The 27,775-nt window shown below is 40.5% G+C and overlaps 1 protein-coding gene across 1 annotated transcript; it reads right to left on the bottom strand.

Annotated features, from left to right (window-relative positions):
- On the bottom strand, positions 1–27,775 carry Tmem244 (transmembrane protein 244). The gene is made up of 6 exons (XM_055599235.1): positions 27,677–27,775; positions 15,581–15,697; positions 9,576–9,661; positions 6,062–6,135; positions 956–1,081; positions 1–53 (listed from the first exon to the last, which is right to left on the bottom strand). The coding sequence occupies exons 1-6, from the start codon at positions 27,773–27,775 to the stop codon at positions 1–3; spliced, it is 555 nt and encodes a 184-aa protein (XP_055455210.1).

Raw genomic sequence — 27,775 nt, 5'->3', positions numbered from 1 at the left:
TCATGTACCTAAAGCAGCCCACCAATGTGACGTCAAGGGGAATTCCGCCATCACTGCAATAGAAAAAAATGCTAAAGTTAATTTACAAAAGCATTCGGTTTTGTTAACTTACCAGAAATGGTTATGTTTGGTCAAACCATATAGCAAAGCACATTTTTATCCACATTTGTAAAACCGTGTAGACTAAATTTGTTAGGCTGAAAAACAGTGAAGGAAACCTGTGAGAGAGGTGAGACTGATTCTACCCTTTTAGCAAAAGGTAGAACAGCAGAGCCAATGTATTTTATTTTGACCCCCAAGATCACCAGAAGAAACATTTTAGAAATGGTGTTCCTTTTTAATGTTTATTCTGTGTGTATGTGTGTGTGTGGGTGTGTGTGTGCTTGCTCTCCCACGATGTACCTGTGTGCATGCCCATTTTAAATACGGCTATGCACACACCACGGCATACGTGTGGGGGTCCAAAGATGACTTGTGGGAATGAATTCCTTCATTTCCACCATGTGAGTCCCAGAAATTGAACTCAGGTCTTCAGACTTAGCGGCCAGCAAGTTTGCCTGCTGAGTCATCTTAGAATGCAGGCTTAGAATGAAAACTATTAAAAATAACCACCAACTTGTAAATATAATAGGTTTCCTTAGTTTTCTCCACCTTTGGTCTCAGGAAGATTTTTGGAAGGAAAATATTTCTTCAGGAGGCAAAGCCTATAGAAAAGGCGATGACCAATGTGAGAAGAGGAGGGTCTTTGGCATGTTGGTACAGCTCTGGACCCGAAGAATTGGTCAAAACCTTTCCCTGAAAGCAGAGCAAGTTCAACCCTTAAGAGTGTTTTGAATACATTAAATGTAATACACGCTCATTGTTTTCACCACTTTGTCTTGCTGCATGTCAATGAGGTAGTGCACCATTACATGTAAATCAAGTGTCCCTACCACCTTTTTTTGGTCTTGCTTACCAGCTGTTGTGATGATTACGTGAAGGATAGTCACAGAAATGGCATAATCCCAAACCCATTCTTCTACAATCAGAGCAAAAAGCAACCCACACACAAAGTAGGTGACTTCTGTTGAGACTAAAAGAACTGCAAACAGAAGAAAGAATATGATTGTTTGTATTTAGAACATTTAATGACCCTGAAATACAATTAACACAATATCATAAAACCTTAATCTGCAAAAAAAGTATCTTAAATTTAATTTAAAAAAAAATGAGAATTGTATACTTGAATACTGTATTTATATTCTTTTCTCTCCCAGGCTCTTACCTTGCTTCCCCACATTTCCTCTGAAATTCATGACCTCTTTTTCTTTCATCATTATTGTTATGTGCCTATGTGTATGTGTGTATGTTCACATAAATACAGCCTGCAGAGTCCATTTACTATTGCTCATCTGGTTACCTAAGCAAGACCTTCGCAAAGCTAAGACTGGTTGACAAGCCAGCATGGGTGGGGAGTTTCAGCTAATCAGTGGCTTCTGGGAGGGAAAGAATCAGTCTTCCCCAGAAAAAAAAAAAAAAAAAAAAAAAAAAACCCTGACACGCTATCCGAGCTCAAGTGATCACTCTAACTACGTGCCCATGTGTGCAAAGAATTTCTGATGAAAGCTTTGCAAATGTTCTCTTACCCAACCTCAAACAGGCATAAGAACTTTTGACATTTCATATCTTCATTATCTTTACATTTTTAGAAAAATAACAATATAATTTGGCCCACGGTTTTAGTCGTTAGCATTGAAATAAAGTTACGACACAGTCCATGCGTGCAGACCTGCTATTGACTTATACATGTAATTTTTTAAAGAATTACATATTAGTGAAATTAATGGAAGGATTCAGCTCTGAGTCTTTAGAAATAAAAAAGAATGGGTTTATTTATTTGTGTGTGTGTGTGATTTTTAAAAAATTTTTATTTGTTACAATTTATTCACTTTGTATCCTGGCTGTGCCCCCCTCTCTTATCTCCTCCCAATCCCATCCTCCCTCCCTTTTCTCCCCCTATGCCCCTCTCCTAATCCACTGATAGAGGAAGTCCTCCTTCCCTTCTATCTGACCTTAGCCTATGAGGTCTCATCAGGACTGGTTGCATTGTCTTCCTCTGTGGACTAGCAAGGCTGCACAACCCCACAACCCAGGGGGGAGGTGATCAGAGAGCCAGCCACTGAGTTCATGCCAGAGACAGCCCGTGCTCCCCTTACTAGAGAATCCACTTGGAGACTGAGTCTATGGGCTACATCTGAGCAGGGGTTTTAAGTCCTCTCTATGCATGGTCATTGTTGGGGTATCAGTCTCTGCAGGGCCCCCAAGGCCCAGTTTTTTTTTTTTTGTTCTGTTGTTCTCCTTTTGGAGCTCTTATCCCCTCCAGGTCTCTTCTTTCATAAAATTCTATACACTTTGTCCAGAATGGGTTTATTGAATGGTATTTTTTTTTTCTTTTGGTCCATGCAGTGCTTAACTTGGAAATAAGTTCTGTTGTACTTCTGTTGTGGGATGACGTGGTGTCCAGGCAGTCATCTGAGAAGCCTTATTTATTACCATAAGTGACACAAACCCTCATCAATGACAGGTGTGGCTGGCAACCCTTCTAAACCCAGTGGATGTCACCTAGAGTTTTCCCTGAATAAATATTAAAATATACTATTTACAGGTCAGAACACAAATCTTGGTGCCTTGGGCGTGTGAAGTGGCAGCCTTTGGCCTTTTGGATGGCTTTTGAGCAAGATACTAGTTTCAAGGAGGAGATCAATCAAACTTTAAAAGAACAACTGTATTTGATATGCCACTGTAGTCCCTTCTTTGTAAATAATAGCACTCCCCGGACAATTCCTTTCCCTTCACTTTAAAACCTGTCAAATGATTGTTGTGTTCACATAATCCTGGAGTCAATAAATGTAGGCAGGCAAATGTGATCTTTTGCAGAGCAGAAAGTAAAATAATCACCCTATTTCCTACAGTGCGGAGGTAGTTTATTAACTAGCAAACCAGAGGCCGCAGAGGACAATACAAAAGACGTCTAGTGAGCAAGTCCCAGGCACTGTCTGTGTAAGGCATTGCTTATGTTCCTGTTCAGTCTTATTCCATTTAACTCTATAGGTATTGGAAGGTGAATGGAGAATCCAAATCAACTTCTTTTTCTATGGCATGAAAATTCCTTTCACTGATGTACATCAGGTCAACCTGTCCATCAGGTCTGTGTGTCCTGCACACCAAAGCCAAGGAAGAAAGTATCCTGCTGTATTTTCCTGACTTCGCCTAGTACCCATCCCTCCTCCTTCTGATTTTTTTTTTTTTTTTTTAGAGATGGGATCTGACTATGTAGCTCTGGCCATCCTGAAACTTGCGCTACCTAGACCACACTGGCCACGAACTCACAGAGATCCATCTGCCTCGGCCTCACATCTTGACATATTTCTATTGCTAACATTTGGAGATTTTGTAAGTCAGGCTGCTTGTAGAAGGTGAATTTAGTCTTGCACAAGCTGCACTTGCACATATCGGTAACGAACCCTTAAGCTTTGTTTATGGTTTGAAAGAAAACACAACTTGAGGTACAAAACCTGAGGTCAGGGTCCCAGCAATGGAGTATCATCTCTACTAGGTTAGGTGTTGGAGCTCAGTCTGTGCGATACAACACAAAGCTGTCAGCAATGCCCTGATCTAACGGGCTGCACATGTTCCAACACCAGGGCTAAACCTGGTCTTCTGGCTCACAGGACTGTGGAAACAGACCAGAAGCTTGACCGTAAATCCAACACCAGTGCTTTGAGGTTACCAGGACAGCTCAGATCCAAATTCAGACAAGCCTAAATTCTCATAGCAACGAAACTAAAGGGTTATGACTTTATCCCTAAAAGCCCCCCCCCCCCAATTAAAGATTTAATAGGTTATGGACCTACTGATATCTTCAAGCAAATATTCATGTGTCCTGACAGAAAATAACATTGCGACCTGAGTTACATACCTCAGGGCCTTCACTGACACCTTTACTGTAAATAAACAGTCTCCTCCAATAAGCTGATGCTGCTCTATGTTCAATGACTGACTGAAAGGCCAGAAGAAACATGAAGAGTTGGGTTTTAACTGTCTCCCCTACTCCAAACACATGGATGGTCCCCAGTTGACTCCGCCTTTCTGTAACTAACTCTTTCATCATGTTGGAAGAGGCTCAGGGCAAAAACAAACCCCATTCAATGCGGAAGTGTGAAGAAGTTACTAGCATGTCTGACATCTTACATCTTGTTACCCTAAACATCTCCGTTCTCACAGATTCTCTGCTACCCAAAATTGAATCAATCATGGCCCCCAAACAAGGTTATCCATTGGAAGAAGACTTCTTATTAGCATTCAGTAATTCTAGCTGACCAAGTTTCCCATACAAATCATATTTGAATTCTGCTTTTCCTAGCTTCGGGCAATTTTGTACATTTCCATAACTTTCCCCAGGGGAAAAAAAAAAAAAAAAACATTCCATGGTTTTCTAGTGAATTTTAATGTTTAAAGCATCAACAATACATTTTTAAAAATAGGACAAAATTTAACAGAATATTCAGAATAACTATAGCGAGAGAGTACATTTATAACATTTCTTTTTTCTCCCTTCCTATATCTATCTAGATTTTTTTCGTTTGTTTGTTTGTCTGTTTGTTTTTCTAAGATAGGATTTCTCTGTGTAACAGCCCTGGCTATCCTGGAACTACGTGTTTTAAGCTTTCCTAATTAATGTGGTTTATTTTACAATGAAAAAAATGAGGTTAAACTTGAGCTTTCTAGAAAATGAAGCAAACTCATCGTGAATGCCCCTATACACCTGTGCTCTGTGTGTAATCAGAACGAAGGGGTTCACCTATTAACACACCAGCTTAATTTGTGAATTTATGAGATACAAGTTATTCATTGTGCTAATACACAAAATTTAAGAGAGCCAAGTTTTTTCTAAGTGTATATTCTTTCTTAATGTTTCCCGTTGCAATATAGTAGATTTCTTACTTTTTATTCTACGCACAGTAACTGTGGCTATTTATGGAACACAGTGTGGCATTTCAATACATGTAGGTGATGTGTAATAGATAGTTCAGGCTATCTGGCATATCTGCAGTCTCAGATAATACATATTATTTTGTTGTGTTAGAAGCATTCCAGATCTTTCCACTAGCTATTTTGAAATGTCCAATTAATTGTCAGCAACCCAAATCATCCTTCTGTGCGACAGATCATTTTCTTTGCAACAAAGTCTGCATTGTTTAGAGAAGAAATATAAAAAAGCAGAAATGTGCAAAGAGGAAAATGAAGGTTCTCTGTCACCACCACTGGGAGAGCATGGCGTGCTGCAAGATTTTCTAGGCTTCTTTCCTAAAAAAAAAACAAAACAAAACGAGATGACACCGTACAAACTTCTCCTCATTCAGTTTCATGTCTCACAGATGCTTTATATATCAGCACATTGCCATTTTTCTTCCTTTTCTTTAAAATGTATTTACTACAATGAGAAACAAGCAGCATGAAAGCAGGACAGATGAAGAACAGAACCATACCAACAAAGAAGAGGCAGGGAAGATGGGGGAGGAGAGGAGGGAAGAGGAGATTGAATAAGAGTAAACTATAATGACACATATGTATGAAAATGCCATAATGCTGTGCATATATTGTGTGCATGTGTTCACCAGTAATAAAATGAACTAAAAATTCACGTTGGAATGTAAGAATTCTAACTCCCTACCTACACTTATGCCATTCTTATCCATCTCCTATTCACTTAAATTTCTTGGTGCTTCATGCATGTGAAGGCCAGAGACCAACTTTCAAGAGTTGGCCTTTTCTTTTTACCACATGGGTTGCAGGGTTCTAATTCAGGTTTTCGTATTTATTGTCAAGAAATTTTATCCCCTGGGCCACTTCGATGGCTCCACTTTAAAAACTTTGATGATACTTTTCCTAATGAAGTTATAACATCCAGAATAGTCAAAGAAAAGCTTAATGTTTTCGCACTTTCTACTTAACAAAATATTTTATTTTTGCTTGCATTTTGTTCAGTTACTGATAAGGATTAAAAATTTAAAACAATTACCTTTATAGTTTGTGTTAAGCCAAGAAGGTCGTGTTTTGAAATCAAATGGTGCCAGAATATCCAGCTCACATGCCCTGCGAAGTTACAGATGAAAAGTTTGCTGTGAGAGAGACCATTCTGAACTGTGCATCAAAGCTTTGCTGCTCACTCTTCACATCCACGACGGGTCACTTGATTTACCCTGGCTGAGCACATTTTAAAACTGGTTGGCAGGATGGCCACCAATGAACAGTTTGTCTGTATTACCTTCTCTGCTCAATTAAATCTACCTTTTCAGGACCATAGAGCTTTCCCAGGAGCTAAGAGAGATTATTACTCTCATAGGTGACTGAGGTTCAGTGCCCAGCATTCAGCTGGCCCCTCACAACCACCTGAAACTCCCAGAATAACACCTTCTCTCTGGCCTTGGTAGGTTCCTGCACAAGTGTGCTACATATAAACTCATGCAAGCACACACACCTATACAGAAGAGTGATGGTGAAGATGGTGATGATGGTGATGATAATATTTAAATCTACTTTGCTCATTAAACAATCTTAATTATATTTGAGGCCTCAGCTGTAAGCTTGATAGTTCCACCCAATGAATAAGGGGAGACTTCTAAGATGGAGAGAACAGGGTCTTGGAAGCCAGAAGACACAAACTTGAACAAATCATTTAACTTCTCTTGACTTCAGTTTTTTTTTAATATTAATAATGCTATTTATTGGTTTAGATATACATGTGTTTTCAGTTTGCTGTCAGCCCAACATCCATTACTACACAGAAGAACTGGACAGTATGGCAGATGCCTAATCTTCTAACAAGCTCTTTTGCCTTATAGAAAAGAAAGTGCAGCTCCTTAGGAACTAACTTTATTTAAGGTAAAGACCATTAAAGTTGTGATTTTATTGCTTTATAAAAACCAGAGAAGTTTGTAGAATACCAGGTTTAGACTTTTGCACTTAGAAAAAAAGAGATTGTAAATTACAGATCAGAAATATGTGCCCCCACAGTATATTTACCCCTATTTTTAAAGTTTGTGGGGTTTTTTTTAGAATCTTTATGTTTTCTCAATTTTATATTGATATTTAGAAACAAAGATAAGAATTCCTGTTACAAATATAGTAAGCAAAATACTCATAGAATATTTTTCAAAACATGAAGCGTAATAGAAGTCAACAAAGTTGGACACAGTGTTTCTCCAGGTTTTCTTCTAGGATCTTAGCCACTTGTTAATTGTAGACTAGTTACTATGAGAATTGTCTTTTTAATTAAATTTTTATTTTTTATACTAATTACAGTTTACTCACTCTGTATCCCTGCTGAAGCTCCCTTCCTCATTCCCTCCCAATTCCATCCTTCCTCCCTCATCTCCTCCCTGCCTCTCTCCAAGTCCACTAATAGGGGAGGTCCTCCTCCACTTCCATCTACCCCTAGTTTATCAGGTCTCATCAGAAATCACTGCAATGTCCTCTTCTGTGGCCTGGTAAGGATGCTCCCCACTCACGGGTGGGGGTAGCCAAAGAGCCAGCCATTGAGTTCATTTGACTTCAGTTCTTAACCATAAATTAAAAAGGTTATTCTGTGAGGTTTTTCCCCCCTTTTCTTAAAGCTGAGTCTATAAATTATACACCTGGACTGGACTTCGGTAAGGGTTAAAATCACGGGCAGCTGGTCAACCAATTAGCTGCTGCCAGCAACTTTAAGGTCCAATTATCTCATATTCTTCATACCTGCTGGGAACGGTAGAGCTCACTCAAAATCTCGTCTCTTGATAAGTTAAGGCTGGAGGACTAGCCTTCAGACTGGGGCTGGGGCTAGCCTGAGTCAGACTGTCTCAAAAACAAAGATAGAACAACAAGAAAAGCAATATGACATCGGATCTGCACATAATCTGAGTTGTGTGTATTTAAAAGCAGCAAATACAAAAGCTAAGTACAATGGTACACATTGGTTTGTTTGTTTGTTTTTGAGACAAGTTTCTCTGAATAACAGCCATGACTGTCTTGTAACTTACTCTGTAGACCAGCCTGGCCTCACATAGACCTGCCTGTCTCTGCCTCCCCAGTGCTGGCATTAAAGGCATGTGCCACAAGCCCAGGGTAATTGTACCTCCCAGTAATAGGGAGGTGCAGGGTGGAGAATAAGAAGTCTGAAGTCAGTCTGGACTATACTGAGAGACTCTGTTTCAAGCTTCCCCCACCAAATAAACAAACAAGCAAACAAACAAACATTCCTTACCACTGACTCATAATTCAAAACCTTGAACTCCTGTGCCCAGAAAGCTGGGAAGAGTAGGAATAGTTTTCAGTATCTCTAGCCCCAGGCCACAGATGACATTATGTGTATGTACTGTGTGGGTTTGTCGGCCAGCATGCCAAATAACATATTCTTTCTATTGCAAAAGTCCAGTGATTTATTTTTGGAATTAATTTGCATAGTGAAATGGAATTCTGTGCTTTCATAGTAAAATTAAATTGCATAAATACTCAAGTTATAGGAAGTTAATTGTAAATAGACATAATTTAGTTCAAGGAAATTGTATTGGCAACTTAAATTCGCAGAGAAAAATTTCAGAGTAAGATAAAAAAGTATGTGGCAAAATGCCTCAAACTGACAAATTATATCATTAATACCCATGGATTGGGTTGGAGAGATGACTTGGTGGGTAAATACACTTGCTGCTAATCCTGATGACCTGTCTTAGATCCCTTAGATGCACAGGGTAGAAAGCTGTGTGGGGTACATTCATTGTCCCACACCCACGGTATAAATAAATATACATATAATTTTAAAGCAAACGAATTATCTAATTTTCCCCTCATGATAGCCCTTTTTTAGACTATGACTTCCCTTAGACAAATATAGACTCTGAAATAGGTAAACTTGTATGGTTTATTAAAACAAATCAAGAATGGACTGGAGTGATGGCTAAAGAATTAAGGGTGCTCACAGCTTTCGTGGAAGACACGTTTAGTTCAGTTTCCAGGACCCACATCAGGTGGCTCACAAGTTGCCTGTACCACTAGTTCCAGAGCATCTTACCTCTTCAGTACTCTGCAGGTATCTGCCTATTGGTGATGGCTCATAAATGCACACACAATTATAAAAACCAATCAGTTGATCTTTTAAAAAATGAATCAGGAAGTTAGTAAAACCTTGGCCAGAATGCATCCCTGGCTCACTGTCCAATACTATGTCCAGCATGTTTGAGAAAACACTTAAATGAACGTTGGCTATCTCTCAGTTGTTGTCTGGTGCACACCTCTCTCTGATTCAGTACCAGCCCTGATAGCATGGCTTCACCTTTCCTGGCAGTATGACAATCCTGCCTGGCTCTAGCTTTGTTCATGGCTGTGACTTTGGTCATTTTTGAAGGTTGAATATTAGTTTATGTTTACTTTAAAAACATTTTAAGTGTCATTAAGAATCTACAAGCTGTAAGCCATCAAGCCATGTCAAGTACTAAGTACAAACTACTTTCAGTCAAAGTCCACTTGTAAATTGTGCTGGAAGACAGCATGGCACTTACCTGGGTGCCAGGCAGCAGGTACTCAGCGACAGGTAGTAAACAGTGTAGAATAAGATGACACAGACCAGAAGGCGCTGCAGAGCCACCTGTGGAGAGCCAGGCAGAGAGAACCAAAGGTCTGAGCTTTCACACACGATAACTGGCTCAACAAAGAGAAGACAAGTAACTACTATGTAGCACTGGTAAGCTACATATTACTTGGAGACTCATGGATGAAAGGGAGTGAAAGAACATTGTGATCCTGTCTCAGACACAGTGAGTTGCTGCATCCCACCGTTACCCCCTCACACCAAAGATCAGTGCCACACACACCCTCCATTCACCTGGACAAATTTCCTACATGTCAATGGAATTGGTCATTTTTCTCACTGCTGTGACAAACTGCCAGACAAAAAAGCAACTTGAGGAAGAAAAGGTTTATTTAGGTTCGCAGTTGGGGCAGGGAAAGCATGGTGACAGGAGCTTGAAGCAAGCCAGTCTTCTTATGTCTCTGGTCAGAAAGGAGGCAGAGATGAACACCGGTACCTAGCTCATACTTTTTTTTTTTTTAACTTTTATTAGTTACACTTTATTCACTTTGTATTCCCCCCCCCATAAACCCCTCGCTCCTCCCCTTCTAATACCACCTTCCCTCCCCCTTTTTCACGCATGCCCTTCCCCAAGTCCACCCATAGGGGAGATCCTCCTCTCCTTCCTTCTGATCTTAGTCTATCAGATCTCATCAGGCGTGGCTGCATTGTCATCTTCTGTGGCCTGGTAAGGCTGCTCCCCCCTCAGGGGAGGTGATCAAGGAGCAGGCCAATCAGATTATGTCAGAGGCAGTCCCTCTTCCCATTACTATGGAACCCACTTGGACACTGAACTGTCATGGGCTACATCTGTGCAGGGGTTCTAGGTTATCTCCATGCATGGTACTTGGTTGGAGTATGAGTCTCTGGAAAGACCCCTGTGTTCAAATTTTTTGGTTCTGTTGCTCTCCTTGTGCTCTTCCTGTCCTCTCCAGATCTTACTATTTCCCACTTCTTACATAAGATTCCATGCACTCTGCCCAACAGTTGGCCATAAGTCTCAGCGTCTGCTTTAATAATCTGCAGGGCAGAGCCTTTCAGAGGCCCTCTGTGGCAGGTTCCTAACTTGTTTCCTGTTTTCTTCTTCTTTTGATGTCCATTCTCTTTGCCTTTTGGGATGGGGATTGAGCATTTTTGTCAGAGTCTTCCCTCATGATTAGTTTCTTTAGATGTACAGATTTTAGTAGGTTTATCCTATATTATATGTCTATATGAGTGAATATATACCGTGTGTGTCTTTCTGTTTCTGGGACAGCTCACTCAGGATGATCCTTTCCTTTTCACCATTTACCTGCAAATTTCATGATTTCCTTGTTTTTCATTGCTGAGTAATATTCCATTGTATAGATATACCACAATTTCTGTATCCATTCTTCAGTTGAGGGGCATCTGGGCTGTTTCCAGCTTCTGGCTATTACAAATAAAGCTGCTACAAACATGGTTGAGCAAATGTCCTTATTGTGTACTTGAGCCCCTTTTGGATATATGCCTAGGAGTAGTATGGCTGGATCTTGAGGAAGTGCTATTCCTAGTTGTCTGAGAAAGCACCAGATTGATTTCCAGAGTGGTTGTACAAGTTTACATTCCCACCAGCAGTGGAGGAGGGTTTCCCATTCTCCACAACCTCTCCAGCATGTGTTGTCACTTGAGGTTTTGATCTTGGTCATTCTGATGGGTGTAAGGTGAAATCTCAGGGTTGTTTTGATTTGCATTTCCCTGATGGCTAATGAGGTTGAGCATATCTTTAAGTGTTTCTCTGCCATTCGATATTCCTCTATTGAGAATTCTCTGTTTAGCTCTGTTCCCCATTTTTTAATTGGATTACTTGGTTTGTTGCTTTTCAGCTTCTTTCGTTCTTTATATATACTGGGTATTAGCCCTCTGTCAGATAAAGGGTTGGTGAAGATTCTTTCCCAATCTGCAGACAAGGCAAGGCTGCCCACTCTCTCCATATATATTCAACATAGTTCTGGAAGTCCTTGCTAGAGCAATAAGACAGTTGAAGGAGATCAAGGGGATAAAAATTGGAAAGGAAGAAGTCAAATTATCACTATTTGCAGATGATATGATAGTATACCTGAGTGACCCCAAAAATTCTGTCAAGGAACTCCTACAGCTTATAAACACCTTCAGCAAAGTAGCTGGATACAAAATTAACTCAAAAAATCAGTAGCCCTCCTGTATACAAAAGACAAAATGGCTGAGAAAGAAATTAGGGAAACAACACCCTTCACAATAGCCACAAATGACATAAAGTACCTTGGTGTAACCCTAACCAAGCAAGTCAAAGACTTGTACAAAAAAAATTTCCGGTCTCTGAAGAAAGAATTAGAAGAAGATATCAGAAGATGGAAAGATCTCCCATGCTCATGGCTTGGCAGGATTAACATAGTAAAACTGGCCATTTTAGCAAAAGCAATCTACAGATTCAATGCAATTCCCATCAAATTACCAACACAATTCTTTATAGACCTTGAAAGAAAAATTCTCAACTTCATATGGAATAACAAGAAACCCAGAATAAAAGATCTTCTGGAGGTATCTCCATCCCTAATCTTAAGCTCTACTATAGAGCAACGGTAATAAAAACTGCATGGTACTGGCATAGAAACAGAATAGTGGATCAATGGAACCAAACAGAAGACCCAGAAATAAACCCACACAGTTATGGACACCTGATCTTTGACAAAGATGCCAAAACTATTCAATGGAAAAAAGATAGTATCTTCAACAAATGGTGCTGGTCTAACTGGATAACTACATGTAGAAAAATGCAAATAGATCCATACTTATCACCCTGCACAAAACTGAAGTCCAAGTGGATCAAAGACCTCAACATAAAACCAGACACACTAAACCGCTTAGAAGAAAAAGTGGGGAAGACCCTTGACCTCATTGGCACAGGAGACAACTTCCTGAACAGAACACCAACAGCACAGGCTCTAAGAGCAACAATCAATAAATGGGACCTCATGAAACTGAAAAGCTTCTGTAAAGCAAAGGACACCGTCATCAAAACAAAACGAATACCTAGCTCATTCTTTTGTGTACAGCATCCCAGCCCAACATCCCAGCCCATGGACCAGTGCTGCTAGTATGTCCATTGAGTCTTACCACCTCACTTAAAACAGTTTACAAGCCACCCTCCTAGGCATATGTATAGATTTGTTTCCAAGGTAATTCTAGATTCTCTCAAGGTGACAATCAATGGGGACCATCACACCGATGTTTATATTCTGACTTGACAAAACCATACTACATCACAGATATAATACTAAAACTAGTAAGAAGAGGCTGTTTTGAAATAGCTCCCCCCCAAATATATAAAATAATGCAACTACTGAGTCTGTTTGCAAGAATCTTCAGAGCAATTGATTAAAACACAATAGATGGTTTTGAAATGGACCCTCCCCACACACATGTGAGGCTTACCAGAAAGCAATACAAATTAATGGAGACCAATGGATTATTCAATAAAAGATGTGAAACTGTCTGGCTTCCAGCTAGAAAAAAAAATCCCATTAGATTCCAGTCTTGTACCAAACACCATAATAAATTTCAAAATGGATTAAAGGCTTAAGTGCTGAGGAAGAGATTTGGGGAAAATATTTGAAACATATATATCACAGGGGAAAAAAGGCTTGATATTTACCATATAAATTCCTATGAATAGAAAAGGCAAACAAACTAACAGAAAAAATGATCACAGCATATAAATACATGTTTCATGTGAAGAAACACTTAAAAACCCAAGAACCAACAAAAGATTGCTGAATTCACCACCTATAAAAATATATTCTTATGAAAATGTCAACATTTCATATAGGAAATTTAAAATTTATTCCCTCTTCTTTTGAATTTGTTTAAAATCTTTTTTTTTTTTTTTTTTTTTGCTAAGCCAACACACAATGCTTTAGGAATCAGTTTTTCCTGGATGATAGATTCACTGAGTTCATCCTATGTGATTGGCCTGGATACAGAGGAGCTCTCCACTAGAAGGAAGGGAAAGTGATTAGTGAAACACAACACAGCTGATTTTGTGTAACAAGGGAAAGTGATTAGTGAAACACAACACAGCTGATTTTGTGTAACAAGGGAAAGTGATTAGTGAAACACGCCACACCTAATTTTGTGTAACAAGGGATTTCAGTTAGTGTAACATACCACATCTAATTCTGTAATGGACAGATTTAGCAAGAATTTATCTCTTTCAACTATCTAAAAGTAATAAATGAGCAACCTTCTCTAAGAGGACTTCAGTACTACCAGGTTCTGAGATCTTTGAGACCTGCCCCACCCCAACTCAATCTATCCTCAACCTCTCCTCCTCTCTCCTGTATTTCTCATGCCTGCTCACCGGATTGCTTCCTTCTGCCTTCTGTTTTCATCCCTATCCTCATCCTTCTGTTTCTCTCAGGCCTCATCACCTGAAGTCTCCTCCTCTTGACTCTCAGTCTCTTTCCTCAGTGCTAAGTTTCCTTTCATGATTTTCTCTCCAAACAACATACTCAGACATGTGGATGCATGATGGCTACATTTATGCATGTATGTGTGTGTTGTACATGCCTGTACCTGTTTGTGTGTGTGCACGTACATATGGAGCCCAGAAATCACTGTTAGGTGTCTTCATCCATCCCTGCCTTATTTCCTGAGAAGGGAAACCTACTGAATCCACTAGTTAGCTAGCCTAGCTCTGGGGTTCAGCGGGACTCTGTCCTTCTGCTGGGATTATATGGAATAATTGTCTTTCTGAATTCAGCTTATTTCCCTTAGTACAAACTCAATTTGTGTACTGTACCACATTTTCTCTATCCGGCCATGAGCTGATAGGCAATAAGTGGCTTCCATTACTTGGCTACCATAAGTAGCATCACAAAAAAAAAAAAAAAAAAAAAAAAGGCACACAGCTATCCACCCTGGGTGCTGAATGTGGTTCCTTTGTGTATAAGACAGGCATAATTGGATCAAGCACCATTTCTGTTTTTGCATTTTTGAAGGCTCTCTAAACCTACTTCCGTGATGGCTGCAGTAATTTACATTCCTGCCGGCGTCTAAAGAATCTGTTTCTTCTTCATTCTTGCTAACATTTGATGTCCTTACTTCACGGGATTTTCTTTCCTGTTGGTGATTGCCAGTCTGATCTCAGTGGCATGAAGCTGAACATAGTTTTGGTTTGCATTTCCTTGATGGCTAGTGATATTGAACATGTTTTCATGTATTTGTTGGCCATCTGTACTTCTTTTGAAAAGTGTTCAAATCATTTGCTTGTTGATTGATTAAATATTTTTACTCTTCTGAGTTTTCAGTCTTTCTGTTCTCTATATATTATGAATGTTTAATTCTATCAGACAAATCCTTTTCTCTGGTTGGTGTCTTTATTCTTGTGACTCCTGTGTGTGATGTCAATTCTATTTTTTTTTTTTTTGAGCTACAGGAGTTCTATTAAGAATATGCCTAATCCTGAATCTTCATTGGTTCCCTGTTTTTCTCTGGTAGTTTCAGTCTGTACATGAAGGTATTTTTAGTTGTTTTTTTGTACAGGGTAAGATATAGGAATCTAGTTCATTCATTCTTTTTATTATTATTAAACTTATTTTTTTATTCACTTCATACCCCAATCCCAGACCTTTTCTCCTTTCCTCCTAGTACCAACCTCCCACCCTCTTCCCCTTTTCCCTTACCCCTTATCCTCAGAAAAGGGGATTCCTGCTCACCACCCCCCATCCCCCACCCCTGACAGCACATCAAGTCGCATCAGGACTAAGCACATCCTCTTCCTCTTTCCAGACAAGGCAGCCCCACCAGGGGAAAGTGATCCAAAAGCAGGCAACAGAGTCCATGTTAGAGACCGCCCTCACTCTAATTGTTAGGAAACCCACATGAAGACCAAGCTGCTCATCATCTACAAACGTTAGGGGGCCTAGTTCCAGTCCATACCTGCTCCTTGGTTGGTGTTTCAGTCTCTGTGAGCAACCATGGGCCTAGGTTTGTTGGCTCTGCTGGTCTTCTTGTGGAGTCCTTGTCCCTGCTGGGTGCTTCTATCCTTCCCCCACTCTTCCACAAGACTCCCTGAGTTCTGCCCAATGTTTGGCTGTGGGTTTCGGAATCTGTTTCAATCTGCTGCTGGGTAGAGCCTCCCAGAGGACAGTTATGCTAGGCTCCTGTCTGCAAATACAGCAGAGCATCATTAATATTGTCAAGTGTCGGCTCTTGCACATGGGGTGGGTCGCAGATTGGGTCAGTCATTTGGCCACTCCCTCAACCTCAGCCAGCCTTCCTAGAACCAGGCTGAGAGCAGATTGGAAAGCTAGAATCATGGTTTTTATTTGATTAGGTAGTTAGGAGCCTACCTCTGGGAGTAAAGTCACAATAGTATGTCCACTTCATGGCAGCATCTCCCAGTTTTTCTTTTTATTGAGGAAGAAGACATGAGAGTGGAAAACTGTCAGGGGTACCCAAGTGGAGAGCTCAATGCAAAATATAGCTAAAAGCCTTGGTTTCCTAGAGATGGCATTGTGACCAAGAGGATGTAAAACCTTTGGCTGTGTCCTCATGAAGACTGGCTTAGTCAGTTCTCAACTCCTGGGATGAGCACCTGCAGATGGGAAGGGGAATGTGACCTGGAACAATCCTGGGGCTTCTTCGGTCCATAATTCTCGAACCATGTGCCTTTGCTGTACTTGTTACACTGCACCGTAATACCACTTGTTTTGTTTTCATCTCAGCAGCCTCTATTTGAAATATTTCTAGGTGATTGCTTTATTTCATTTTGATAGAAAATGAAATGAATCACATATGCTCTTTATACTAATATATCTCTCAAACAACAGAAATCTTATTTCTATATTAGCAATGGCATTTCAATGTATTTTAACTTTGTATTGTAACCCACTTGCTATGGAATTTTACTCTCATAATCTACTAGATTATACTGCATAGAAAACTGACAAATGTTTAATTTATAGAACATTTTACAACTGGTTTTTAGAAGTTAAATCACATTTTTGTGAGAATGTTTATTCATAAATTCTGCATATAAAAATACCCACTTTTCCAACAAACTTATAAAACATTAAATGTAAACATAATTTAAAAGGATACACTTTACTGTGAATGTGTAAGTTTTTAAAACAAGGTATCCTTTTTAGAAACAATTACTACATAAAATTTCTACATGAATTGTGAATCCAAATAGTAAGTTTTATTATCATCCAGCAGCTTCACCTAATTTCTACTGTGCACAGCTTCAAAGAACTAACCTAAAAGACAATCAGAGCATGGATCCCCCTGCTTGACATTACCTATACCCCCACACTGTCATTGGGATTCATACAAACACCTTATACATTTGACAAATAGTCAGTGAGTTTGGGTAGCAGTTTGAGATGGCCTGGATATATCCTAGGCCAAAGAAGCCTAGCCCAGCAGTTTTTCTCAAAGGTACAAACATAGACCTTACCTTGAGGGTCTGTTAAAAATGCAAATTTGGAAGCTATAATCTGAATTACAGATTCTGTGGCTCTGAAGTTAGCCCCAGGAATTTGCATTTAGTGAGTCTAGTGAGTTCCCAGGGTATGCTGGTTTTGTATTTCTCTGACCATGTTTAGAAAGCCACGAACAGAAAGGCAAAGACGAGAAAACAGAAAGCCACAACACAGAGAGAAGAGCCGTGACTGAGGCATGTTCAGAATGTTGCAGCAGCCCATGCAAGAGACCCAGGGTAGAGAGACTGAGTGTGTGTGTTGGGGGAGGGGGTCGTTTCTGCAGGAAATACTTGACAATAACATTTACTATAGTTACTTTGTATCAGATACCATGTGCACTTTACCTCATTCAAGGCTTGCAAAATTTCTCAGTGGTTAAGTTGTGTTATTATACATTCTCAGTGGGGAAAATGAAGTTTAAAGAGGCTTAGTAACTTTTCCAAGGTTTGGTGGTAGATTGCAGAGCTAGGATCCCAGCCATGCTCTCTGAATCATAAGCATCCTGCTCTTTGTGATCACCTGGACAGGGGATGAGCAGTTGCTGTACCAAGGAGGAACAGCCCTGTGCAGACAAGCTGGAGAGTAGGTAGACAAAGTCTCAAGGGTTGCAATCAGTCTGAGGGGATGGCTCAGTCTATAACATGCTTGTCATGCAAGCCTGAGGACCTGAGTTCAGTTCCCAATACGCATGTAAAAGCCCAGGTACCAGTGGAACATGCTGGGGAGATAGAGACAAGAGGTCAGCAAGACTAACCTAATCAGCAAACTCCTGCCAGGTCCTGGTGAGAGGCTCTGTTTTATAAAACAAGATAGACTGTTCATCTGAGGTTCATCTGTGTGTGTCACACACACACACACACACACACACACAGAGACCAATTGTGATTCATGCCTTGTTGGACAAGGTGAGAGTCTCTGAAGGCCATGGAGAGATTGAAAGCTTGAAGGACCAGTATAGAAGTAAGGAACCATTAAGCAGGGAAAGCATTTAAGTGGCTTTGTAAAAATCTGGCCCAGCAAAGAGCTGGACCAGAGGGCAGATGTGTGAGCTACAAAAGAAACACTAGCTACCAAGGGACTTGAAAAGTTTTGTGTAGTAAGGGAGAGAGGCCAATGGGTTATATCAGCCAATTTTAGACTGGTTTGACTGGATAGACAAGAGGGGTAGGAGAAACACAATTTCAGATGACAAGAATGGTATTCCAGTACCATCTGAAAGCGATAAAGCCACATATGTAAGTTGTTTCATTGCTAGTCATGAATAAGTACAAAGTATGAGTGCTGTACATGATGTTGTATGTTTGTACTCAGTACTCAGAAGGTCAAGGCAGGAAGATCAGGAATTTGAGACCAACCCGGGCCATGTGGCAATTTTCAAGACAGCAATACCTTGTCTCAAGAGAGGGAGGCAAAGAGGCAAAGAGAGAGTATGAACTTCATTTTAATATTTACTTATTTACTTAACCCAATATCATCGAGATCACATGATGCCAGCATGCCCTGGATGTCTACATCTTAGGCTTTAAGAATGTACTTTACATATAATGCATCTCTACGTGGGGTAGCCATATCAGGTGCTCAGTAGCCATATGTGGCTAGCAAGCACAACTCTGGTTACTGCCTGTCCTCTTAGCTTCATCCTCACCAACAGTTGCCATGCAACCATATTTACCACAGTTGGAAAATTACCAGGAAACCATCAATGTACCCATATGTTCCCATTTTCTTCAGCTTTCCCTGTGCCTTACCACTATGGACTCACACAAAAATCTCTCCAGGTTTAGCTGATGACTCTACATTTCACAGAATCAGAAACCAAGGTGAAAGTCAGTTAAGAAAGATACCCCGGCTTGTGTGTCACCATGTTTGGCAGGGTTCTGACGTATTTTAGTACTCTGATGTTCAAATTTTTATGTAGTAGACTCAAAATAAAAGCATAGCACATAATCAATTGTAGCTCAGCACCTTCTGTAAATTCAGAAAACTAATATTTAGGTAGTTTGAGCGAATGGCTCGTGGACACAACTATCAGGCAACGGCACGACTGAAATTGGAAAAACAATGTGCGGCTGGGAGGATGGTTCAGAGCGCAAGAATGCTTGCTGCCTAAGCACAAAGACCTGAGTTTCAGTCCCTGGCATCCACATAAAAGCTAGCAGTGAGCACGCATGTGCCTTTAACTGCAGCGCTACCAGGGGCAGAGATAAGGGGACTCCGGGTCTTGCTGATTGCCAACCTACCTCCTGGCTCAATGAGAGGTCCTGTCTCAGAGGAATTCGATGGAGCCTGACAGGACAGCACTCAACACTCTTCAGGCTTCCATGTGTGTACACGGCAATGTGCACTTAGACAAGCACGTTTATACACAACACACGTGTGCCCATATACAAACACACACATACAGAAATTATATAGAATTGTCAAAGAGAAGCAACTTAGTAAAACCATCCAAATGGCTAGACACATAACTTTACTATGCTACAAATATTTGCACTGCGTCATAAGAACATTCAATACATAAGAATAAGAATTTGGAGGACTCTAAATATTCAGCTGCTGCCAAAACTTCTATTATTCTTTAGAAATATATTTGGATCCATATCAAAGGAGCCATAAAAATATAATGACATTTATGAGATATTTGACTATTTGAATAGTTAGTGATTAAAGCGTTCTTAATTTTTAATGGTGTGATAATATCTGATTCATCCTGTGTGTGACGGGGCTCAGCCCTCTTTTATTTACCCCCGTGATGCTCTAATCCCCACATGGTAGACTCAAAATAAAGGTGCACAAAGAATCAGTTCTAGCTCAATATTCTAACTCAATACACTCTAGCACACGGATAGCCTATGTTTAAAGTCTTTACTGTTAAAGTGATAGCGAGAGATGTTTGCAGGTATGATAGCATAAAACCTGGAAAAGTTTTCACACAAAAAGCACAAGTGCAGACATAAATTAGGAGGAAATGTAAACAAGGTAAGATCGGCTGTGAACTTCATACTTGTGAAGTTAGGTAAGATGTAAATGAAATTCATTGTGTTCTTTTATTTAAGCTTACATGTAGGCTTCGAGTTTTCAGCAAACCTACTTTATTCAGGGTCCTTAAACACCTTACCTCCCTTCTAACTTCCTCCTCTTCCCTATACACACCTCAGATAGGCAATTAGTAGGGGAAAGGGCTGTAGACCCGTTTTATTTACTTCCTAGTGATTAGGGCCGATGAGTCTTTAGGGAATTACCAAAGTTAGTCCTCAGATGGCCAGCAGTCCAGTCCAAAGGCCAATAGCAAGCAGCAACATGAATCAGCACAGCAAATCAGCAAAATCTGCAAGACTCAGCTGGATTGCCTCAAGAAGTCCTCTGGAACGTTTCTCTCTTCGAAGTCAAGTGATGAAGCATGAAGATCAGCACAGCGATATCGATCCTAAAAGTGATGTCTCACTGTGCCTGGGCCTCCATGTATCTCCTCTCCTCAGAGTCCACCAACAGATGTCCTCAGCTGGCCAAAGTCCACCCCTCACACGAGAGAGGTCACAGAAAACATCACGTGCCCTCTCACAAGCCAGCCTCCAGCTGCCCAGCTTGCAGCAAAACATCACAGGACAAAACTGAGTCTTCAAAGAAACCAGGAACTTCTGTTTCACCTACATGTTTATTATTTTTTTACACACAAAAAATAATAAACATATTTAACCAGTGAGCAGCTTCATACTAGCTGAGTGTGTTTTGAAGGTTGAAGCTTTGAGGCATGTCTCAATTCTCAGTGGGTGGAGTTACAACCTTTGTTTAACACCTATGTGTGCAAGGTGCCAAAAAGGCCCTTTTGCAATCCTTGCCGCCTTTTGTTCTTCAGTAATAAATATTACCAGGCAAGACTTGTGATTTATACTTATGATAAGAAACACGTGTCCCCCTGGAGTCATAGGCCACAGTTTCAGGGGGTTTAAAGTATTCCGGGGATATTCAAGTGAGGTGGGAAGTGGGGACAAGGATTGTGGGGTGAACTCCGGGACTGGAAAGCATCCTGTAGCACCAGATAATTCATGGGCAAAGAGGCGGCTACTAGCCATTTCTGCCAGCAAGAAGGTGCATGTGCGCTGTTCTCGTGGTCTTTGACAGCATGAATGGTTCTAGGCTCCCATGACACCAGCAGCAAAGGGAATCTACCCTCAACAGCTCCCTGTTCTCCACGTGCCCCATCCCATGATTCAGTTTCAGACTCGAAGAAAACACAGAACCTTTTCACGGTATTATCTAGTCTACAAATGGCTGTCCCTACTCTCTGAAGGCTCCTTCTTGGTCTCCATCTACCCTGGAACACAGGTCCCACACAAACCCTTTCCGACTCCTAAGGAAAGGCAGTTCTGCTCCCCTTACTAGAAGGAACTGTTCCTTGCTTTGGAAAATTAACTCTCTCTCGTTTCAAGTCTCAGACGACACCTCCCTTCCTTCAAGAGCCTTCCCTGAAGGACTTAATATTCTCTATAGGGTGCTCTCTAGCACCCTAACCACTCTCAAATATTGCCCTCATGGCCCTGACCATGCATGGGAACCAATCAACTGGGTCATGTTCTACCTAGTGCAGAACATTATAAGCGTGCACAAGACATGCATAGGCTGAAGCCAGACACGAAGATAGGCACGAGGAGAGTTCCAAGGCTTCTGCTCTCTTGTTTTCATGCAATTACAAAACTTCTGAAAGTGGGATGTGTGTGCTAGTCTGTGTGCCAATCTGAATGGCTTTCCAAGCTACTTTCCCAAACAGCCCTTTTTTTTTTTTTTTTTTTTTTTTTTTAAGATTTGTGTATTGTACATATATGAGTGCTCTTCATGTACACCTTGATGCCAGAAGAGGGCATCAGATCCCAGTGTACATGGTTGTTAACCACCATATGGTAGGTGGGAATTGAACTCAGGACCTCTGAATGAGCAAACAGTGCTCATAACCACTGACTTACCTCTCCAGCCCCCAAAACTGTCTCTTATTGCTGGTCTTTGCATTGTCATCTTTCTGTGGGAAAATAGAATGCTGGAAATCAGATCTCATGCCTCCCAAAGTAGGAACATGCTCTTCTAATTTCTACACCTCAGACTATTTGTAGACCTTTTTTTTTTTTTTTTAAATCAAAGTCTTTTCATGTCAGTGCCTCTTCTTTATTGAATTTGAATTAAGGAATGGCCAAACCTACAGAAAGAAAGACTAAATGAAAATTGCATTAGATGTTCCTGAATTCCCCAGACTTGAAACAGGTCACTGGACTGGAACCCCCAAAAATTCTGAGCATGTACAAATGTCCTCTTGACCTGACCATCAATATAAGGCTTTAGGGAACCCTGAATACTCCAGCTGTATGACCCACTTCAATTCAGTTGCTACCCTGCCTTGACTGGGCATGATTCCCACATCAGCCACCCTTTCTTCATGTATGCCCTTAGTTTCTGTTGCAGGATTTAATAATACAGCATATGGATGTCTTCCACATATGGTTGTTTAAGTACATGTTGAGACATAGCAGGCCTAATTGTTCTATATGCTAAGGATATAGCGGGATATGTCTACTTGGCTCACAGATGTGTCTATAGTTACCATAGATGGTAACTATATTCACAGTGCCCAGTGAATATAGATTGGATGGCTTGGTATATGTAAGTACTGGCGGAAGCACAGACTTCCAGGACACTTGAGTCAAGGAGCACCTGTTGTGACCTGACCAGAGTCCAGAGCACAGAACACCAGGTAAAGGCCACCTTTATAGTACAATAAGAAGTCAGTCATCAGAGAAGTCGTTTCCTCATATGGTGCAAGCCCATATCAGTGCACCTATCAATCCTTCTTCCCACGGTGGGTGGTCGTCAACACAGAGATCCACGGTGCAAGGTGCAGCAAGAAGAGGCTGCAGAACACTCGCTCTGTCCTAAATGGAGCATCTGTGTCACACCCATGTCCTCTTTCCAAGACTCAGGGAAGAGGATGCACAAAGATTGTGAGGGAAGAGGTGGCGGGTGACTATGAGGAAACAGTGTTTTCTGGACATGGCTGGGAAGATGCACACATTAGTTCATGGAAACGAGACACCATGCGTGAGACATGCATATGCTGAAGCCAGACAAAATCCCAAGAGGGGAGATGGGCACAGGAGGAAGAAAAAGAGTCCGTTTTCTTCCTTAAGGATGTGACCATTGGTGGATTGACTGTTGATGGCTGCCATATAACCAAGAGAATAAGGGTCCCACAAACTGTACTTGGTGAATTAGAAAAAAAAAAAAAAGTTCATGAACCTGGGTGGGTGAGAAAGGGAAGAAGTATCTGGGAGGAGTGAGAAGAAGAGGGGTGAATATGACCAGAATACACTGCAGAAAATTCTCAAAGAACTAATAAAAATGAAGAAAAGAAAGAAAGAAAGAAAAAGAGTTCCTGTGGATATTCTGGCCAAAGCAGTTTCAGGCTTTCCTGGGAAGAAAGAGGTGACATGAGGGCAAATAGCCAACAATAAACTATGAAGAAATCAGGTAGAGCTAGCACCTTCCCTGACACTGTCAAGCACACACCTGGGCTGGCATTACGTTTACCCTCATAAGCAAAGAAGCAGGGCTCAGACAAAATACATGACCTTCACAGGCTGATCACCAGAAGATCAACTATTTGTTTATTTGTTGTTGTTTCTCTCTCTCTCTCTCACTCACTCATGAAGTGCTTTGCACTTCTAATGACAGGGGCAAAATCACCTCACAGAAGTGAGGCAACTTAGACTCCATAAATCCTAGCCTATTAGTGGAAGTCATATTGGTTCAAACTCTTCATATTTGGTGTGGGTCTGTCTGTATGTCCTTCCTCAAAATTTATTTTTTTGTTTTTAACCCTGGCATCTGCATTTTAACAGACTCTTCCATTACTGCAGGGCAAAGATATGAGGAACACCTAGAAACTAATCTAAGTGATAAACAGAAAATTGGCCTCCCTCAGTTTCCCTCTCAGACAGAAATTCTAAATTGGGGTAGGATGGACAACTAGGAGATTAGCATTTCCAAACTAAAACAGAAAGACACAAATCTCCATTTATTTCAATAAGAAGTGCATACTAAAACAAAAATGGGGCAACATTGTTCTCCTATCAAATTAGCCAAGGTATGTTTCCATTAAAACTTACCTTGAGAGCATAGGGACTTGGCTCAGTGGGCAAAGTGTCTGTCAGGCAGCTGCAGTCCCATCCCCGGAGCACATGTAAAGGCTGGATGAAGTAACATGCTTTTGAATCCCAGTGCTCCTACATGAAGATGTAGGCAGAGACAGGAGAATCCCTGGACCGCTGCAGGCCAGAAGGACTGGCATATGCAGTGGCTAACAACAAAGAGAAGCTGCCTCAAAAGAGGTGGAAGTTAAGGACCAATAGCCTAAGAACTCATCCATGTGTTAATCACATGCTGAGAGTGTGGTGTGCTGAGAGTGGCTTAAGTGTTATTTGTAGAACTAAGATTTTAAAATATATTTCAAATCTCGATATGTCCACTAGTCTCCATCATGTCACATGAAATAGAAAGCTTGTTCTGTTTGTAGAGATAACTTCAAATTAACTAAGCAAGCTGTCCTCACAGCTACTCAGAACCCACAATAACTCGGTTATTAGGTACAGAGCATTACTGTTTCCATGTGAGCCACTGATAAATTTTTTCCAGCCTGTTCTTCTATTGTGGTTTCCCTTCCAAATCCATAAGCAAGTGCCCAACTTCTCTTATCCATATACATAAGAAGGGAGAATCAGATCAGATGAACCAATCACTACTGGTATGTGACATTATGGTGGGGGTAGCTCTGTCACCAGGTGCTGGTGGATAGATAGCTGGTAAAATGGTAGACGGCTGCCTGTGATCCAAATGTACTTGTCTAAAGCAAACAGGGGTATCCGTTTTGTGGAGATAATCTAATGTAGCATATGGTTCCAATGTAAAGGGCTCTCATAGAAAGACCTTACAGCACACAAGAGACAGAACCTGGAAAACTTCATTTAAAAGGACCAGAATAATAACACAATGTTCAGGATACTTGCTTTCATTAGTCTGTTAGGGAATCAAACATCAGGAAAACAGTCCACACATAAGCTTCCATTAAAACAAGTCCTATTATACTAGTTCTGAAGGTTGGATAATGTCTGGGAGGTGGGGAAAATGAAATTAGTTTCCCTATCTTCAGCTACTGGATGGCAATTCTCAGTAAACTCCGGACTTCAAAGTTTCTTTCTCATCCCTCAACATTCAAAAAGGTCTAAAATACTTCAGGGAGCAAGAAGTGGTGACACATGCCTCGGAGCTGATGCAAGAAGATAAATGAGCTTGAGGCCAACCTAGGCTACATAGGTTAGAATATAGAATAGCAAGATCCCCCCTTAAGAACAAAACAAAATCAAACCCTTCAGAAACTGTTTTCTCTTTGATCTTCCAAACTAGTCAAAATAATGTGTATTCTGTAGTTCAGTCCCTACAGTGTGCAATATGAAATAGACACAAAGCTAACTATTTAAATAATAGCCATTGTTTTGAAAAACAACAACATGAAAGACAAAACGAAAACACTTCCGAGCCTTACAGTATGAGGTCCGTTATCCAAAAACCTCTATTCCATTACTATAAGAGCCCTCAGTCACTTCTCAACTTATGTGGTTTCCAGAGATGAGAAGTGAAAGCTCCCATTTCTCTCAATTCAAAATATCACTACAGTAGGGAATATTGTTATGGGCTCAGGAGTAGCCACACACTGACCACTTGGACCCCAGACTCAGACTTATGGAAGTTCATTGAATGCTGAACAAAAACTGACCCCTCAGGGCCACAGCCCGGATTCAGGAACCAGACTGTGACACTGGTCTGTTCCTAAGGCAGGTTTTTTTTTTTTGTTTTGTTTTGTCTTTTTAATACAAAAACTCATAACCAGGTAACAATTAGGTAACCAGATGTAGGAAGCAAGGGGTTGGGGGAGGAGCATTACATCATTTTGACTAGCTAAATATCTGGGATTTAAAAACCCCCAGAGCTCCTGGGGTTTTCCCAACTTCTGGGAGTAAGGAACATAGCAGGATGTTCTGGTCTTAACTTTAACAGAACATACATTTATCTTCTATTGTTTTATTCTGAGCAGTGAGTATTACACTATTTAATTGTATCCTGGTCTTAGGTATGTAGGCTTGAGAACTTGAACTTAATTTCACCTTATGATCAAAAAGGAGACTTGGAGGCAAAAATGGCTTCTGGTATGCTAAAGGCAACAGCAAGTGTTATGCTAGGAACTAAAGTAGATCTCAGCAGAGGGGCTACAGAGTTTAAGCAGGTTAAGAAGGTTACAACACATATAATACCTAAACATGTTGTGTTTATATGCTAGTATCATGTATATTCCCTTCTGTCTGTTAAATATTTTTCAACTTTTAAATGAAGGAGAAACAAAAACATTTTGACTGTATGTTTTAACAAGTTATACTTAAATGTGCAGTAAATTTTGTAATATTTAAGTCCTGCTTTAAATTATAGGGGAAAAAAGTGTTTATTTATGGGCACGAAACTACTTGCATAACCTTTTTTTTTTTTTAATGTAGTGAGGTCTCGTCCCATGTCTGGTTGCACTTTAACAATAACCTTGAGTTTGTCAGGAATATCACAATGACATCCTGAAGGAAATATCAGTCATCCATCCCCACAAGATGAGAAACAGATTTTTTTAGAAAGTCATGTGACCACAGGATGTGGAGGTCAAGAGCCGGGAGCATCTCTTGTCATATTCACACTATTGGGCTTTGTGGATTCTTGTATGTTATTTAAGTATAGAGAGTGAAGCCTGCTCAGCTTTGCCCATTTTGAACAATAACAATGTTGTTTAACTTTCTGAGACCCACTTAAATGTACGTATTTCAGAAATCAGCTACCGGGACATAGATTAACATTAGTTCAAGCACACATCTCATGGTATAGTATGTCTACTTTAAAAATCTGCCTTTTATGCTAATGTGTATTTGTCCCCCCTTTAAATGCTTTAAAATTTAACAGCAGCCTTTACAAAAAAATATGACAAAGTATAAAGTACAATGTTTATGTGAAATTGTAACATTTATTACACAATGACAGAAAATAAAGTCAGATTTTCAAAGAACTTAAGTATTTTCCCTAAAGTCTCACAAAAACAAGACCATTCTAGAAAAACGATAAAGCTATTACCATACCATATACAGTTGTATATGGACGTAAAATGCTATTTGCATATTGCCCACATTTAAATTTCTCCAATTGTTCAAAATCTCAGTATCCTAGGATTGATCAAAGTTTCAAAATGCACGTTTGTTTGTCATTCTCCTGCATGTCAAACTTTCAGTGTTTCTGATGAACTCCTTGTGGTTCAAGAGTTTGGAAGGAGTTCAGCAAAGGTGATACTGTGTGTCTCTCACTGTATTTCATGAGGAAACTGGTTGTTAATCTTGAGAACCTGACTGGACATAGAATCACCTAGGAGATGGAGTCTCAGTGAGGATTTATGTATGGCTCATTAGCTGGGGTAGAAACTCACCATGAATGTAGGTGGCACCATCCCACGGCTGAAGGTCCAGATGCCAGATATCTGGCTGAGTTCCAGAACTGCCATCTCTGTTGTTTCTGGGGTTGCCAT

This window comes from Psammomys obesus, unplaced genomic scaffold, assembly GCF_907164565.1.
Source record: "Psammomys obesus unplaced genomic scaffold, mPsaObe1.curated_primary_1811, whole genome shotgun sequence".
Taxonomy (NCBI): Eukaryota; Metazoa; Chordata; class Mammalia; order Rodentia; family Muridae; genus Psammomys; species Psammomys obesus.
This window is presented reverse-complemented; position numbering and strand designations above follow the sequence as displayed.

What these genes read in the sequence shown, in the direction of transcription:
- Tmem244 (XM_055599235.1), bottom strand. Translation starts at nt 27,775, where the DNA reads ATGGCAACCCCAGAAACAACAGAGATGGCAGTTCTGGAACTCAGCCAG. An exon ending in AAACACCAACCAAGGAGCAG is followed by an intron (nt 9,662 to 15,580) that starts GTATGGACTGGA and finishes GGCTCTCCACAG; the next exon opens with GTGGCTCTGCAGCGCCTTCT. An exon ending in GCTTAACACAAACTATAAAG is followed by an intron (nt 1,082 to 6,061) that starts GTAATTGTTTTA and finishes TTCTGTTTGCAG; the next exon opens with TTCTTTTAGTCTCAACAGAA.